This window comes from Triturus cristatus, chromosome 1_1 (genome assembly GCF_964204655.1).
Source record: "Triturus cristatus chromosome 1_1, aTriCri1.1, whole genome shotgun sequence".
Lineage (NCBI taxonomy): Eukaryota > Metazoa > Chordata > Amphibia > Caudata > Salamandridae > Triturus > Triturus cristatus.
This window is the reverse complement of record NC_140579.1, coordinates 16,398,419-16,415,455: the sequence shown is the minus strand read 5'-3', so window position 1 is coordinate 16,415,455 and position 17,037 is coordinate 16,398,419. Positions and strand designations below refer to the sequence as shown.

At 51.7% G+C, this 17,037-nt stretch overlaps 1 protein-coding gene across 1 annotated transcript in view; it reads left to right on the top strand.

Annotated features, from left to right (window-relative positions):
• Positions 1 to 17,037, top strand: part of ABCF1 (ATP binding cassette subfamily F member 1) — a 272,552-nt gene that overhangs the window by 199,867 nt on the left and 55,648 nt on the right. Inside the window, exon 23 of the mRNA XM_085637078.1 lies at positions 4,639 to 4,713. Coding sequence (XP_085493204.1) covers positions 4,639 to 4,713 — 75 coding nt within the window. The remainder of the gene's footprint in view (positions 1 to 4,638; positions 4,714 to 17,037) is intronic.

Sequence of the window (17,037 nt, the reverse complement as noted above, 5' to 3'; positions counted from 1 at the left end):
AGATGTACACTCAAGACAGCAAGCAGCTGTAGGACAGGCTGTTCTCAAAACTCTTTTCCAGACTGCTGCAGCTGGCACAGGTAGCTGGCACAGGTAGCCGCCGCTAGGGGAGGTACTGCTATATATTCTATGCACAGATATGAATTCAGCAGCCCACATGCCTCGAACTGATTATGCTACTTACCAGTATGCATCTGTTCTTGGCATGTAGGGCTGCTGACATTCATATCGCCCACCCTCCTCCCCGGCGCCTGTAGCGGCTGCAGCTCTCAGAATTACTGTATAGCATGGTCATCACTTACTATACCGACCTATATCTCTCTTACCATATCCGATCAAGATCATAGAGCGTTGGGTCAGCAGGTCCCTAGCCCTCTTCCTAGAAACTAATAACATCTTGGAAGAGGAGCAATTTGGTTTCAGACCAGCCCATGGAACGGAGTCAGCTTTGCTGACAGTCATGGATGACCTACGAATGAGGGCGGACAGGGGAGAGTCAGCAATTCTGATTCTCCTGGACCTGTCTGCCGCTTTCGACACGGTGAACCACGACATCCTGATAAAAAGACTAAAGGACATCGGAGTCGGAGGAGTCGTGCTTGATTGGTTCCGCTCCTACCTAACGGATAGATGGCAGGCAGTAGCTATCCCCCCATACCAATCAGAGTTTGTTAAAGTGCCGCATGGGGTCCCACAGGGGTCTGCTATCAGTCCCATACTTTTTAACATCTATATGCAACCCCTAATGAGGGTCATTAAAAGTCATGGCATCAGCGTGACAAATTACGCAGACGACACTCAGTTAATGATCTCCCTTGATGGAGCCCATGCAAATTCACTGGAAACCTTCCATCCCTGCATGCTGGAAATGTCCCTCTGGCTAAACCAGAACTCACTACAATTCAACAGTGACAAAACTGAAATACTGCACTGTGCAGTGGGAAGAATTCCCAAAATTTTACCCACAAACTTCTGGCCTCAGTTGCTAGGAGACTCGCCTGCCCCAGTAAAATCAGTTAAGAACCTTGGAGTCACTATTAACAACAGCCTGAGCCTTGAGACTAATGTCAACAAGCAGGTCGGCAGCTGCCTTGCCTTATTACGAGGATTGCGAAAGCTGCTACCTCTCCTGCCCTTACAGACTAGAGCTAATATAGTCAGGAGTACCATCCTCAGCCGCCTGGACTACTGTAATGCCCTTTTGCTGGAATCCCCTGCCTTTCTCATTTCCAGACTTCAAGGTATCCAGGCGGCGGCAGCCAAACTGGCACTTTCTCGGGAACGCAGATCTTCCACCACTCTTGCTTTGGCCGATCTCCACTGGCTGCCCATACACCAGAGGATCTGTTTTAAATCCTTATGCATTGTCTTTAGGGCAGTTCATGGGTTAGGTCCCCGGCCACTCCAAAATAAATTTATTTGGTATGAGCCCACCCGGCCTCTTCGATCCTCATCTTCAAACCTGATCAGCCTCCCTAGGATCAAGAAAGCCACTTGTGGGGGAAGAGCCTTTAGTATAGCCGCAGCTCATTTATGGAATACTCTTCCTATTGACATCAGGAAAACAAATGAATTGATGGCTTTTCGCAAAAAGGTGAAAACCTGGCTCTTTCCAAAAAAATCTACCAAATGACCTAACCGATTAGCATTCTGTCCATTGTTCTCTTCTGTTCTACGGGTTTCTCAGCTACATGTACTCAGCGCCAGGATGCCCATAGGGTTGCAGTGTGCTCTATATAAATGCTATAAATAAAATAAATAAATATCTACTCCATCACTGCCACAATGGCGAAAAACAATCTAAGGATGGAGAGGATGCCCATGCGCACTGTAGTCCAGGGGAGGAGCCACCTATCTCGTGATACTTCGAAGACTCTTCCAGGACAACAATGTGCTATCATCCGGACCCAACACTAGGCGGCGATCTATGCACAGATATGAATGTCAGCAGCCCTACATGCCAAGAACAGATGCATACTGGTAAGTAGCATAATCAATACTACTCTGTATAAGCCTAGTAATCTCAAAAGTTACTTACTTGCTATTTTACTAAAGTCTATTCAGGTCTATGTACTGCATTTGCCAAGTATTGCATTTCTCTGCATCCATACTGTAAATCAAACCAACATGCATATACAATTATCATTCAAACTATTTCAACTGCATTACTACTGTAAAGTATTTATCACTTACCTGTACCAGGCTTGCTTGCTTGGTTCTAGAAAATAAAATAACTAAAAGAATATTTTTATACAAAAACAATTGGTCTGAAGTTCAGTCTTTGAGTGTGTGAATTCATTTGCTGACTGGGTGTGTACATCAAATGCTTAACACTGTCCTCTGATACTGCCTTACTGCTCGCCCACACTACCACAAATAGAGTGAGGTGCTATCTAACTTTACCTCTGCCTACCGTTGGGGTTCCACTGGACTCTGTGCACACTATACCTCACTTGGGTATAGTATATACAGAGCCAGCTTCCTACACCAGGGGTGACCTATTTATCGTCAGACAATGTCTTCACAGTAGCATGAGGTTGGTAGCCAATGGGCTACCTCGTTCCCTCCCTCCTGAAAGTCACTTACTGGGAGGGGTGGCTTCTGACTATCCCCTGTGCATCATTCTGCCCACTCCCAACATGGTGAGATCCTTCTCTTGACACTCGGAGATTCTTAGACTTTAGCCCACCACAGAGGTGTGGCTACCAAGGTGCTACATGCCCCTAGTAAACACGGTTTGACAACTGGCTTGTCTTCTGTCCCCGGTTCCTCCCGGTCTGCCTAAACAATAGTGTCCCTCTGCTAAGTGAGTTACCCATTTGCCCTTCAAAGGCAGCTTCTCCTATGAAGCTCACCTTTGGGCTAACAACTGTGTCTCTTCCTGCAGGTGGGAGGTAACACCTCTCTCTCCCATGCAGGTCCCTATTGTGTCCTTTCCTGAGAGTCCTTGGCTTGCCTCCCCAGGAGTGCAGAAATCTGTCATATTATAATACAGAATAGCCCAATCCCCTCCCCTTCTACAGAAGTAAATTGATTATACAACAAAGATCTCTGGGTTTAGCTGCGACCCCCATACCTTAGCATACACAGATGGACGTTCTACATCTCAGATACAGCCGTGATCGTCTCTCAGAAAATATCTTTCTCTCTCTGTTACATTGCCGTGTGTACCTATATGACTAGGTTTACATTTTCAGAAACAGCTGCATTTCTGTGATGTCTAGGTGCGAGTGCCTGACCAGAACAAAATAACAAGGAACAATGTTTGACCTTGTCTGCTGTTCAGACTAAATCCCAGAAAAGAACAGAACGAGAAAACAACTGCAGGCTCCCTATGAAAATATATAACGTGGCACAGAAGCAAGTGTTTATATAATAACGTGCAAAGGAAAATTAGGCCTACAACGTGCACAGTTAGGCTAACATAGGGAAAAGTACATTGGGCCTGCGTAGAACACATGACAATACCTAGCAGCCTTGCCAGCCATTTCAATTTATTCTGTCCTACAATTGGAGGGGCTTGACAAATAGATTTTCCGGTACCCCCTTTGTCATGCCTCAGTGGGGTCTTAATTTGCTTTTGACACTCTTGATAGGTTGTTCATTTCAACCCCTTTCTAAGTTGCCAACGATGGCTTTTGATGTTCAAAACTCTTTTACTAGTTGTCATTACTTCAGTGAGAGATGTCAGTGAATTGCAACCACGGAGTGTACACCCATCTTTTATTGGTTTTCGTGCAACAAGTTGGTCCTTCAAACCGGAGCTGCTTTCCTTCCTTTCCTCCATCTGGGTCCATCCATTACCTTTTACCCCTGCTATATCCCATCAAGGAAGAGAGGCTACACTGGCTGGTTCCAAAAAGGAGGTTTAGTTTTACAGTCACTGTAACAAAGATTTTAGTATTGATGACCAGATATTTGTAGGGGTACGCAGGCAACAGGAAACACAAATGTGCTCTTCCACCCTCCTCCAGCTCATGTCCTGTTTGGAAATCTATTCAGAAGGTGAAGAATCTGCAGATAGAAGTGTACCGAAGAAGAAAAGATTTCTGACCTTTGGTAATTCTGTTGGATACTCTAGTCTGTCTCCAGATGCCTCTCTGATCCCACCCTCCTCCCCATCTTGAAGGATGGTCATAAGCCATGGTAGTCAGGTTCCATATGGTCTTGTTGCACTGCGCGTCTACATTTGTTTTTCTCCTCCTCCTCCTTCCTCTTTGACTTAGAAACAATGGTTGGAGAAACTGATAGTCGGATGTGAGCTCGGCATTTAATGGCTTCAGTAACATCACAGTGGCACTGTTTCCAGCTCTGATGTGTGGCCAGTGCTCCTTCCCTATATCGAAGACACTTGGGGAAAGGTTCCGGAGACAGTTAAGTGCTTAGGACATAAAAGGTGAATAATTCGAGCTTTAGGTAGAGTATCACCCGAAACTAGCTTTACTAAGGTAATTAACTTTTTCTGTTTGCCCTCCCCTCTGAACACCAGGTGCACAGATCTTGGACAGCTAAGCAGTCCCTTGTGTTACGCTGAGGTTATGAACATACTTTTGCCTTGTTTTGCCCTGAAGATGTGATATTTCTCCTCAGTTACAGTTGTCTGCATGTTTTGTAAAACTCCCCTTTTCTCTTTGACAGGTGTTGACTTTGGCTACGAGAGTCAGAAGTTACTTTTCAAGAACTTGGAATTCGGTATAGACATGGAGTCTAGAAGTGAGTACCTTTCTGTCTGTTTGAAGTGAAGGTATATGAAGGCAGAAACATCCTCTGGTAAATTTGAAGTGCCTTGTGAGGGTCCGAGCTTATGTGGTTGTTACCTATCATGAGTACTATCCTGCTTGGTGGAGATGAAGAGGTCTGTAGTGAGGACAATCTTTGATGGTTGAGGGGGTGTCCGAAATGAGGGCCATCTTTGATGGTTGAGGTGGTGTCCGTAGGGAGGACCATCTTTGATGGTTGAGGGGGTGTGCGTAGTGAGGACCATCTTTGATGGTTGAGGGGGTGTCCGAAATGAGATCCATCTTTGATGGTTGAGGTGGTGTGCGTAGTGAGGACCATCTTTGATGGTTGAGGGGGTGTCTATTGGGAGGACCATCTTTGATGGTTGAGGGGGTGTGCGTAGTGCGGACCATCTTTGATGGTTGAGGTGGTGTCCGAAATGAGGACCATCTTTGATGGTTTGATGGTTTAAAGTAATTAAACAACTGGACGATCGCTCCCTGGAAATCATTGTGGATACACTCAATTCTTCGTTAGAACTTTCCACAGTTCCGGCCCTTTGGAAACACGCCATGATAACGCCATTGCTAAAGAAGCCCACAGCAAATCCGGAACTCCCGGCAAATTATAGACCTATATCTTTGCTCCCTGCCTTCTCCAAATGCTTGGAGAGACACGTCCACTCGGTCTTATCCACCTTTGCTGAAAATAATTTGCTCTTGCACCCTTCGCAATCGGGTTTTCGGGCTGGCTTCTCGACAGAGACCACCCTCCTAGGAGTTACTGAACACATCCGGAACCTCCTTGATAATGGTCAAACGGTCGCGCTCGTGCTGTTAGACCTGAGCGCGGCCTTTGACACCATAGCCCACGAAACACTCATCAAGGCGTTATACAGAAACGGTGTCCATGGGAAAGCGCTCCGGTCCGGTCCTTCTTGGCTCAACGGACATTCCAAATTACATCCTCCTTGGCCTGCTCCGACACTTTTAAAGCCCCTCACGGACTGCCTCAGGGATCTATTTTGAGCCCCCTGTTTTTTCATCTGTACCTCAGAACCCTGGCCGACCTAGCGGAAGGATCTGGACTTACCCTCATGACCTACGCCGACGATTCCCAAATTATCTTTTCCCTATCTGAATCTTGTCCATCATCTCCGTCTCTCCTTAAATTAGGGCTTCAAAGCATCCTTAACTGGATGACAAGAAATCAATTAAAGCTTAACGGAGACAAAACAGAGATTCTTCTCTTAGGGAAACAACGAGATCTTTGGAATCCCTCACACTGGCCCAGTCAGATGGGAACTTTTCCCACCCCAGTTACTCAAGTACGTAATTTGGGAGTCATCATGGATAGCTCCCTCTCCATGAATCAACAGGCCAGTAAAGTTGTCGGCCTATGCCTTACCATTATCAAATGGCTTAGGAAAATCCTTTGGATGCTGCCCTCCTCCACTCAAAAAACCGTAGTCAATGCCCTCATAACATCACGGCTTGACTACGGCAATATTCTGTACCTTGGTTCCAACAAAGCGGTAGTCAGTAGACTACAGCTTGTCCAAAATGCAGCTGTTCGACTACTGTGCAGAATCCCCAAAAACTCCGGAGTCTCGAGCTACTGCCGTGAACTCCACTGGCTCAGGGTAGAAAGTAGAATCCGTTTCAAAGCCCTGAACTACATGTTCAGAATTAAAGCTGGCATTGCACCCAAATACCTTCTAGCGTTGGCTCATCCCTACACTCCCAAGCGAAACCTTCGCTCGCAATCAGCTGCCAACTTCTGCGTTCCAAGATTCAAACTGGCAAGAATGGGAGGTAGATCTTTCGCCCACCTTGGACCATCCCTTTGGAACGCACTTCCTCCTTTCATTCGTAAGGAGGAAAACCATGCCAGGTTTAGAAGGCACGTTAAGACTTGGCTATTCGAACAATAACTTGAACAGCCAGTATTTCCCTGCCATCATTATGCTGTGTCTCTGCGCTGGGAAACCCTTTTTGGGTAGCTGTTGCGCCTTATAAATTTAAAAAATAAATAATAAATAAATTGAGGTAGTCCGAAATGAGGACCATCTTTGATGGTTGAGGTGGTGTCCGTAGTGAGAACCATCTTTGATGGTTGAGGTGGTGTCTGAAATGAGGACCATCTTTGATGGTTGAGGTGGTGTGCGTAGTGAGAACCATATTTGATGGTTGAGATGGTGTCCGAAATGAGAACCATCTTTGATGGTTGAGGGGGTGTGCGTAGTGAGGACCATCTTTGATGGTTGAGGGGGTGTCCGAAATGAGGACCATCTTTGTTGGTTGAGGTGGTGTGCGCAGTGAGGACCATCTTTGATGGTTGAGGGGGTGTCCGTAGGGTGGACCATCTTTGATGGTTGAGGGGTGTCCGTAGGGAGGACTATCTTTAATAGTTGAGGGGGTGTGCGTAGTGAGGACCATCTTTGATGGTTGAGGGGGTGTCCGAAATGAGGGTCATCTTTGATGGTTGAGGTGGTGTCTGAAATGAGGACCATCTTTGGTGGTTGAGGTGGTGTGCGTAGTGAGGACCATCTTTGATGGTTGCGGTGGTGTCCTTGGTGAGTGCCATTCTGCTTGGCTGCAGTGAACGCGTTTGTAGTGAGTGCCAAATGAATGTTTGAGGGGTCCTTACTGAGTACCTTCTTGCATGGTTGAGGGGGGTGTCTTTAGTAAGTACCATCCAGCCTGATTGACGTGAAGATGTTTGTATTGAGTACCTTCCTGCATTGTGGAGATGTTCTTGGTGAGTACCATCCTGCGTTGTGGAGATGTTCTTGGTGAGTACCATCCTGCGTTGTTGGGGTGAAGATGCATGTAGGTAGGGAGTACCATCTTGCAGGCTGAGAGTGGTCCTTCCCTGAGTACCGTCTTTAGTGTTTCAGGGAGGTATCTTTAGTCAGTACCATCCAACATCTGAGGAACAGCTCAGATGTGGGGTGTAGTGTGAACACCTGAGGAACAGTTCGGATATGGGGTGCACTGTGGACACCTGAGAAACCACCCAGATGTGGGGTGCAGTGTGAACACCTGAGGAACAGCTCAGAGGTGGGGTGCAGTGCGGACACCTGAGAAACAGCTCAGATGTGGGGTGCAGTGCAGACACCTGAGGAACAGCCCAGATGTGGGGTGCAGTGCAGACACCTGAGGAACAGCTCAGATGTGGGGTGCAGTGTGGACACCTGAGAAACAGCCCAGATGTGGGGTGCAGTGCGGACACCTGAGGAACAGCCCAGATGTGGGCTGCAGTGCAGATGCCTGAGAAACAGCTCGGATGTGGGTGCAGTGTGAACACCTGAGGAACAGCTCAGATGTGGGCTGCAGTGCGTACACTTGAGGAGCAGCCTAGATGTGTTGTACATCGGTGACGGCTTTTCAGTCAAGAATGAGACATTGACCACTGCATGGAGGCAGAGTGCCGAAGGAGTCATAATGGTTGCAAAGCGGAGTATAATCGATTAACCTGAACATCCCTTCATAGGAAGTGCAAGGCAATAGTTTAACGTTCTTGGGTAGTACTGATCTTAGACAATATAAAAGGTGTCTGGATGCTAGCAAGATGGCTGTGTTCTGCTGGTGTGATATGCAAATCTCAAGTTCGAATTCCGTGTGAGCCAACTTCCCCTTCCATCATCCGAGACTACCATCCTGTGGTGTTGAGGAACAAGTTACTTACCTTCGGTAATGATGTATCTGTAAGAAACATTAGTTAGTTAGATTCCTCACCTTAGAATATCCCCAGGCGTCAGACTGGATCCGGAAGATTTTTCGTCAGCAATACCCCTTGCGCGTCGCTAGGCGTCGTCTGCGGCTCCGCGTCCGTCGTCGGCGTCGTGCGCCGGAATGACGTCGTCGGAGTACTTAGACGCCGCCCTCGCGCGCTGACGTCAGTTCTTGTACATTGCATGGCTCTGCGTTCCTGGCGCGGAAGGCTAAGACCGACACTGGTGCCAAAAATAAAATCTAGGGGCCTGAAAAGGATAACCTTAACCCTAGATGTCAGTTCGCAGAACGGGGAGGATGGGTGGGTCGGTGAGGAATCTAACTAACTAATGTTTCTTACAGATACATCGTTACCGAAGGTAAGTAACTTGTTCATCTGAAAGAAACACGTTAGATTCCTCACCTTAGAATAGATACCCAAGCAATACCATCCCCGGTGGTGGGTCTGCGAACCAAGATCACACCAGAAAGTCCTGGAGGACAGAACGGCCAAAGAAGCCATCCCTCCGGACTTGGCTGTCAAGGCAATAATGCCTGGCAAACGTGTGTAGCGAAGCCCACGTCGCCGCCTGACAGATGTCCTGCAAAGGGACTCCCCGTCCCAAGGCAGTAGTAGCCGCTGTGGCCCGAGTAGAATGGGCGCGCAGCCCAACAGGAGGGTCCTTTTTTGCCAAAGAGTAACAAATTTTGATGCACAAAACGACCCACCGAGAGATGGTCCGTTTGTGCACAGCTTTCCCCTTCTTAGCACCCACATATCCAACGAAAAGTTGGTCGTCCACCCGGAACTGCTTTGTGCGGTCCAAATAAAAGGAGAGCGCACGTTTTGGGTCCAGACGGTGGAGCCTCTCTTCCTCTTTGGAAGGATGCGGAGGCGGAAAGAAGGTGGGCAAGGTGACAGACTGCCCAAGATGAAATGGAGTCACCACTTTCGGAAGAAAGGAGGGACGAGGCCGAAGGACAACCTTGTCCGGATGAACAGACAGAAAAGCAGGCTTTGAAGATAAAGCCTGGAGCTCACTCACCCGTCTAGCCGAGGTGATGGCTACCAGAAAAGCAGTCTTAAGAGTCAGAAGACGAAGAGGACAATTGTGAAGAGGCTCGAAGGGAGCGCACATCAGGAATGTCAAGACCAGATTCAAGTCCCACTGAGGCATTACAAAAGGGACAGGAGGGAACGTGTGAGTAATGCCTTTTAGAAAGCGTGTAACCACAGGGGACTTGAAAAGAGAAGGCTGATCAGGAAGCCGCAAGAAGGCAGAGATGGCAGCAAGATAACCTTTCAGGGTGCCCAGGGCAGAGCCCTGCCGGGCCAGAGAAAGAAGAAAGAGGAGAACCTCAGAAAGAGGGGCGGAAAGGGGATCCACAGCCTTTGCTGTGCACCATGCCACAAATTTGTTCCACCGGCAGGCGTATACCGTCTTTGTGGAGGGACGCCTGGCTGCCAGAATGATATCACAGACTTCAGGAGGCAAGTCGAATGGCATCAACTGCCGCCGCTCAATCTCCACGCATGGAGGTGGAGGCTGGACAGGTTCGGGTGGAGGACCGTCCCCTGCTGCTGCGACAGAAGATCCTCCCGAAAGGGCAGACGTATCGGGGGATCGGTCAACATACTGAGTAGCTCGGGATACCAGTACCTTCGTGCCCAATCCGGAGCCACCAAGATGACTTGGGCCCGGTCGTGCCTGATCTTCTTCAGCACTCTGGGCAGAAGTGGTATAGGCGGAAAGGCGTACAACAGACCGCAACTCCACTCGTGACGAAAAGCGTCGCCGAGCGAGTGCCGCCTTGGAAATTCCAACGCGCAGAACTGCTGACATTGCGCGTTCTCTTCGGTGGCGAATAGATCTAACCAAGGCTCTCCCCACTGCTGAAAGAGACCTTGCGCCACTTCGGAGTTCAGACGCCATTCGTGATCCATCATGCACCGGCGGCTGAGTTCGTCCGCTCTGGCGTTCAGAGAGCCCGCCAGATGTTGAACCACTAGGGTGACGCCCTGGTGTTCCAGCCACGTCCAGAGGCGCAGAGCCTCCTGACAAAGGGTCCACGACCCCACCCCGCCCTGTTTGTTGCAATACCACATGGCGGTGGTGTTGTCCGTGAACACCTGCACGACACTGCCCCTGACAGAGGGAAGGAAGGCTTTCAGTGCAAGTCGGATCGCCCTCAACTCCAACAGGTTGATGTGGAGACGAGACTCTGCCGGAGACCAGAGGCCTCTGATCTCCGCCTCTCCCATATGGCCACCCCATCCCAGGAGGGACGCATCCGTCACTACGACATGCTCCGGTTGGGGAAGAAAGAGGCTCCTGCCCATGACCCAATCGCGGTCCGTGAGCCACCACTGCAACTGCTGTGCAGTGCCCTCCGAGATCAAGACATGGTCGGACAGGTTGCCGTGATGCTGGGCCCACTGAAACTTCAGGTCCCACTGCAGAGCCCGCATGCGCCGCCTGGCGTGATGCACTAGTAGGATGCAGGAGGCCATCAGCCCCAGAAGCCGCAACACTAGCCTGACCGAAACCCAGGATAGAGGCCGAAAGATGGGAATCAGGGCCTGTATATCACGGACCCGCTGTGCCTGTGGATAGACCCGGAACTGCGCCGAATCGAGAACCGCTCCGATGAAGAGGAGCTTCTGAGAGGGACTCAGGTGTGACTTCGGCACGTTGATGGAAAACCCCAGCAAATGCAGGAGATCCGCCGTAGTCTGGAGGTGGGAGACGACTGCCTGGGGCGAGCCCGCCTTCAACAACCAGTCGTCGAGATAGGGGAAGACTGGAACCCCTGATCTGCGCAGGTGAGCTGCGACCACCGCCATCACTTTAGTGAACACCCGAGGGGCACTGGTGAGGCCGAAGGGGAGCACGGTAAACTGAAAGTGCTCGTGGCCCACCGTGAACCGCAGGTAACGCCGGTGGGCCGGCAGGACGGGGATGTGGAAATAAGCGTCCTGCAAGTCCAACGCTACCATCCAGTCTCCGGGGTCTAGGGCAGCTAGAACCTGAGCCAAAGTCAACATCTTGAACCTTTCCTTCCGGAGGAAGGCATTGACGTTCCGAAGGTCCAAGATAGGGCGGAGGCCCCCTTTGCCCTTCTTGGGAACCAGAAAGTAGTGGGAATAACAACCACGACCTACTTCTGGGCTCGGAACGCGCTCGACGGCCCCCTTGGCCAAGAGGGCGGAAACCTCCTCGTGGAGAAGATGCAAGTGATCCCCCGAGATACGGTGGTGCTGCGGTGGCATGGCTGGAGGGGTCGTCTCGAAGGGGAGGGAGTAGCCCCTCCGGACGATTTGCAGCACCCACCTGTCCGATGTGATGGACCGCCAGTGGAGCAGGTGATGGCGAACTCTGCCGCCCACTGGCGTGGAATGGGCCTGAAAGCTCGGACTAGGAAGGCTTTGAGGCGGATGCTGCCGGGGTGGATGTGGGCTGACCTCATCGTCCTCCAGATCCGCCTCGGCGGAAACCACGTCCGCGACCGCGCGCAGGTTGGTTCTGCGGCTGGTGGCTAGGCGCACGTGAGGAGGCACCCCTTCCTTGGCCACGAAAGGGGCGAAAAGCGGAAGATTGCGACCGCGGGGCCGAGAGGCCCAAGGACTTGGCCGTAGCCCGGGAGTCCTTAAAGCGGTTCAGCGCACTGTCCGCCTTCTCACCAAACAGGCGAGTGCCATCAAACGGCATGTCCATGAGAGTGCTCTGGACATCGCCGGAAAACGACGTGGACCGCAGCCAGGCGTGACGTCGAAGCGCCACAGTGGTGGAAATGGCCCTACCCAGCGAGTCCGTGGTGTCAAGCCCACAACGTATGGCATGTCGCGCGGCATCCCTCCCATCGGCCAGAGCCTGGGTAAGTCGTGTCCGGACCTCCTCCGGACACAGGGGCAGCGCGTCCTCCACCGCATCCCACAGAGAGTGGGAATAACGGTCCAAGAGACAAGCGGTGTTCAAAGACCGCAGGCCCAAACTAAGGGATGAACAGTTTCTTGCCAAACTGCTCCAGTCTCTTGGAATCCCGGTCCGGCGGGGCGGTCGGGAAAGAGGATTGGGAGGTGGAGGCCTGGATAACCAGGCTCTCAGGGGTAGGGTGTTGGGACAGAAAACTGGGGTCGCCCGGAGCAGGGCGGTGGCGCCTGGCAACGTTCCTGTCCACAGGAGGAACTGTGGAGGGCTTGGACCAGGTGCCCTGGAGAACATCAGTGAGGGCTTCATTGAACGGCAACAGAGGCTCAGTGGAGCTTGCTGCAGATTGAAGCACCTCAGTGAGGACGTTCGTCCTCACAGCCACGGCAGGTAGCTCGAGCCCAAGGGCTGCGGCCGCCTTGCGCAGCACCACGGAGAAAGCAGCACCCTCCTCCGAAGCCACAGTCGGAGGAGAGATGAATCCAGTGTCTGGCGAGGTATCCAGACCACTGGCCTCCCCCAGTTCATCTGCCCAGTCCTGGGACAGTTGGGCCTGATGGGCCATAGGATCCTCAGATCCCTCCCAGTAGTCCCCCTCATCCGACTCCTGGTGTAGAGGAGAAAGTAACGGAGCCGGGCGGTAGACAAAATGTGTCTCTAGCGGCGTCGATCTCGGCGTCCATCGACGCCGGGCCCGGACCGGGACTAAACTGGGGCACGGCGTCTAGCGGAGTCGACGTCGGCGTCGGGGGTGGAACCGGAGTCGACGCCGGTGGAGGAGTGACCAGGTTGACCGGCGTCGACGGGGACTCGAGAACGGGTCCCTCGGGCGCTTGCGGCGTCGAGGCCGGAGCCGTCAACGGCGCCGGAGCCGCCGGCTGGCAAGGCAACCCAGTCGGGTCCGCGGGGCCCGAAGGCGCACCAGCGGGCGCCGACGGCGGAGCCAGGTTCCTCATGGCCGAGAGGAAGGCACTGACTTCCGCCGGCGTCGCGTTAGTCCCAGGGACCGGAGGGTATGGGGACGGACGCGGCGCCTGCGGCTCCGCCGGAGCCGCGGGGGTGGAACCACCCTGACCCTCGACCGAGTCGCGCGACCGGCGAGGGGAGTCCGAAGAGCGATGTCGTCTCTTGGACTTCTTGGAATGCTTCGACTTACCCGAAGACTTTGATCCCGACGACCGATGGTGACGTCGGCTGCGGCTCCGCGACCGATCCTTGGACCTCCTCCTGGACCGGGATCGAGAGGCGCGCGGAGCCGAGTGGCGAATCGCGAGAAGCTTACGGGACCGCTCCCGTCTAGCCTTCGAGGTCAGGGCCTTACAGTCCGAGCACGACTCCGCGTCGTGGTCGAGGCCCAAACAGTACAGGCACCGGCGGTGATGGTCCGTAACTGACATCAATCGGCTACAGTCCGTACAGGCTTTAAACCCAGGCATCCTACCGGCACCGGTGTCGATAGACAGGATCAAAAAGGATCAAAAAGTTAGTCAAAAATTGACTAAAGGGGTAGCTCTCCCGGATCTGCGCTTACTGGCGCGGAAAAAAGAAGAACTGACGTCAGCGCGCGAGGGCGGCGTCTAAGTACTCCGACGTCATTCCGGCGCACGACGCCGGACGCGGAGCCGCAGACGACGCCTAGCGACGCGCAAGGGGTATTGCTGACAAAATCTTCCGGATCCAGTCTGACGCCTGGGGATATTCTAAGGTGAGGAATCTAACTAACGTGTTTCTTTCAGATTTGTCTTTCGTAAGCGTTGTATTTCTTGGTTGAGGTTGAGGTTAAGGTAGAGGTGCCTGAAACGAGTACTTTCCACTGTGATTGAGGTGGAGGCGTCTGTAGAAAGAACCATTCTATATAGTTGAAGTGTCTTGTTTCCTTGTTACGGTGTCTGCATTGAGACTGAATCGGGTTAGTATAGTGTGAGTGAACTCTTGTGATTAACATGGGGAGAGTGCATACTTTAATGAAGCGTGACCTGCTACCTGCCAGGGTATCAAGCAGACCGGGTCAGTGACGGGAATCTGCACTGATTCGAACCTAACTTCCATCTAATGCTCCGATTCACACTGGACACAGATCTCGCCCTCGCGGGAAACCCAGACTGCCTGGCTCCAGCACCATGAAGCCATTCCTCCCCAAAAGCGGTTTCAGAACTGCCTTTCAGGCCCTCGTGCTCTCGGATGTAGATGGTGGCATCGAGCTCTGCTCCAGTCTCTGCACTGGGCACCCACCCCGATGAGGGCGATCCTACACATGCCTCAAGGGCTCGAAGTATCACCATATAACCTCCACCCTCATCGAAATCCACTAGATCATGTTGCCAGTCAGAGCCATGGTCAAGTCAAGCTGCATCTTCTTAAGTTATAGCTTGCATGCCCTGCTTATTTTTTTGACAAGCACATCATCTCCTATGGTTCTCGTCACACCCAAACCCAGACATACTTGAAATGAAGTTTAAAAAAAGGGAAAAAAAGGAGGCAACAGGCCGCCTTCATTTATGCACCCTGATCTTCAACGACATCCCTGTATCTTTCAAGAGTGAGTGACCCAAAAGTGCTCTATCTTGGGAGAGAACTGAGACTTTATTCTGTCCTGCATCACCATGAGGTAACTATCCACCTCCATGCTCATAACTTAGCTTCCCCTAAGATGGCTCAATAGCCCTCGACCGTTAACAGGATTCTGCTGCCTTTTGGCTAGGTTTGAGCTATACAGGTCCTACACGTGTTATGCGAATTTGTAGAGCGTGGTTAATCACCCGTGAGGGTATCCAGGTGCTGTGTAGGCCAGGCTTGAGGGGTATATACAAACCTGCACCTTTAACCAGAATTTCTGATGGATACATCTGCCAGTGGATTCCTCACCTTGTGTATATCCCCTGCGCCAGCAACATTCGGAAACTTTTGTAGCAGTCCACGCCGATGAGGTCAAAGACGACGTCAGAGACACGGCTCCGCTCGCGACTCCGCTGACGTCACCGGCTGCATAAGGTGACCTCGTCGGCGTGATGACGTCAGTTCCCTTTTATCCGCGCCGTCTACGACAACGGATTTCGGGAATCTCTGTTGGTAGCTTCACTGTTACTTTGTGTTTCTACTGGATTTCTCTGTTTCTTTTTCGAAAAAGATGTCGACAAAGAAATCTGGCTTCAAGCCCTGTCGTGAATGTGGCAAACATATGTCGATCACGGATCCACATGACGACTGTGTATGGTGTTTATCATCTGACCATGATGTGGATGGTTGTTCTTGCTGTCGCAAGATGAGCTCCAAGGCTCTAAAAGAAAGGGAGGCGAAACTCTTCATCGCTAGGATGAAAAAGGAGAAGAGAGGAAGAAGGAAGTCGAGAACGAGGTCACGATCGAGGTCGACGTCTAAGTCGAATTCGGGGCATGCTTCAAGATCCAAGAAGCACAAAAAGAAGGAGACATTCTTCTCGACGTCACTCTGTCAAGAGTTCGTCGTCGAAGTCACCAACTTGACGCCGTAAGGACTCTGTGTCTCCTTCACCCGTTCCGGATTCGCCTCCTGGTCCGTCTTCTCCAGTGGCTTCACCGGCTCCGGCTACATCTCCGGCTCCATCTCCGACGCCGGTTCCATCTCCGGCTCCATCTACGGCTCCGTCTCCGGCCCCGGTTGAGTAGCTTCAAGCACCGGGTGAGCCTGCGACGCCGCTTATTCCACCGTCGGCGCCGGTTGGCCCGAGTCCGGTAATGCCTGACCAGTACCCTGCGTTCCCTGGACCAGGTCAGGACCCCTCGCATTATTTAAATGCTATGTACGGGGTATTTTCGAGAGCCATGTACACCACTGGTGCACCTGCGGGTCCGATGGGTCCAATGGCCTTCAATTTGGGGGTGCCGCAAGTCTATCCGCAGGCCCCTTTCATGCCATTTTTTCCAGCGACGCAGTCTTGGCATCTACCGGCGCCGAGGACGTCGACGCCGCTCCCTTCGTCACCGGCGCCGGCTCGACCTCGTTCGACACCAGCTGCTCCTGCGGATCCACGTTCGGCGCCGTCGGATTCGAACACGGCGCCGCCGGCGCCGCTTGTACGGATTCGGTCCAGAAGGGAAGCTCAAAGGGTGATTGCTTAGCGAAGGTACCTTCTGGAAGAAGCAGAAGAAGGAGAGCTGGTGGAGTCTGACGAAGTTTTTGAAGAACTTAAAGAGGCTAGTGGATTGGATTTGTCTCCTGAGTGGGAAATTACTCCACCTACCGATGAACCCTCAAAGGATGTGGCTCCATATCATGCAGTGATTAGGAAGGCAGCTGAACTGTTAGATCTTCAGTTGCCTACTACTGAGTTTAAATCGAATATTCTAACAGAAGTACTGAATTCTCCTACTAAAGTTTCAGAGCCATTATTGCCTTTTAATGAGGCCATTATAGATCCTGTGATGGAGGTGTGGCGTAAGCCTTTTTCTGCTCTGGCAGTTTCTAAGACTGTGGCTAGGAGGTATAGAGCAGCTCCAGGGGACCCTGATTTCTTAACATCACATCCATCGCCTGAGAGCCTGGTGGTTCAGGCTGCCTGTTCAGGAAAATCTAAGGGTGCTTTTCCTCCGGTTCCAGGTGACAGAGAGGCTAAAAAGTTAGATCAATCGGCCAAAAAGGTCTTTTCATAGGCCAGCATGGCACTTAAATCAACAAATGCCACTTGCCTTTTGGGA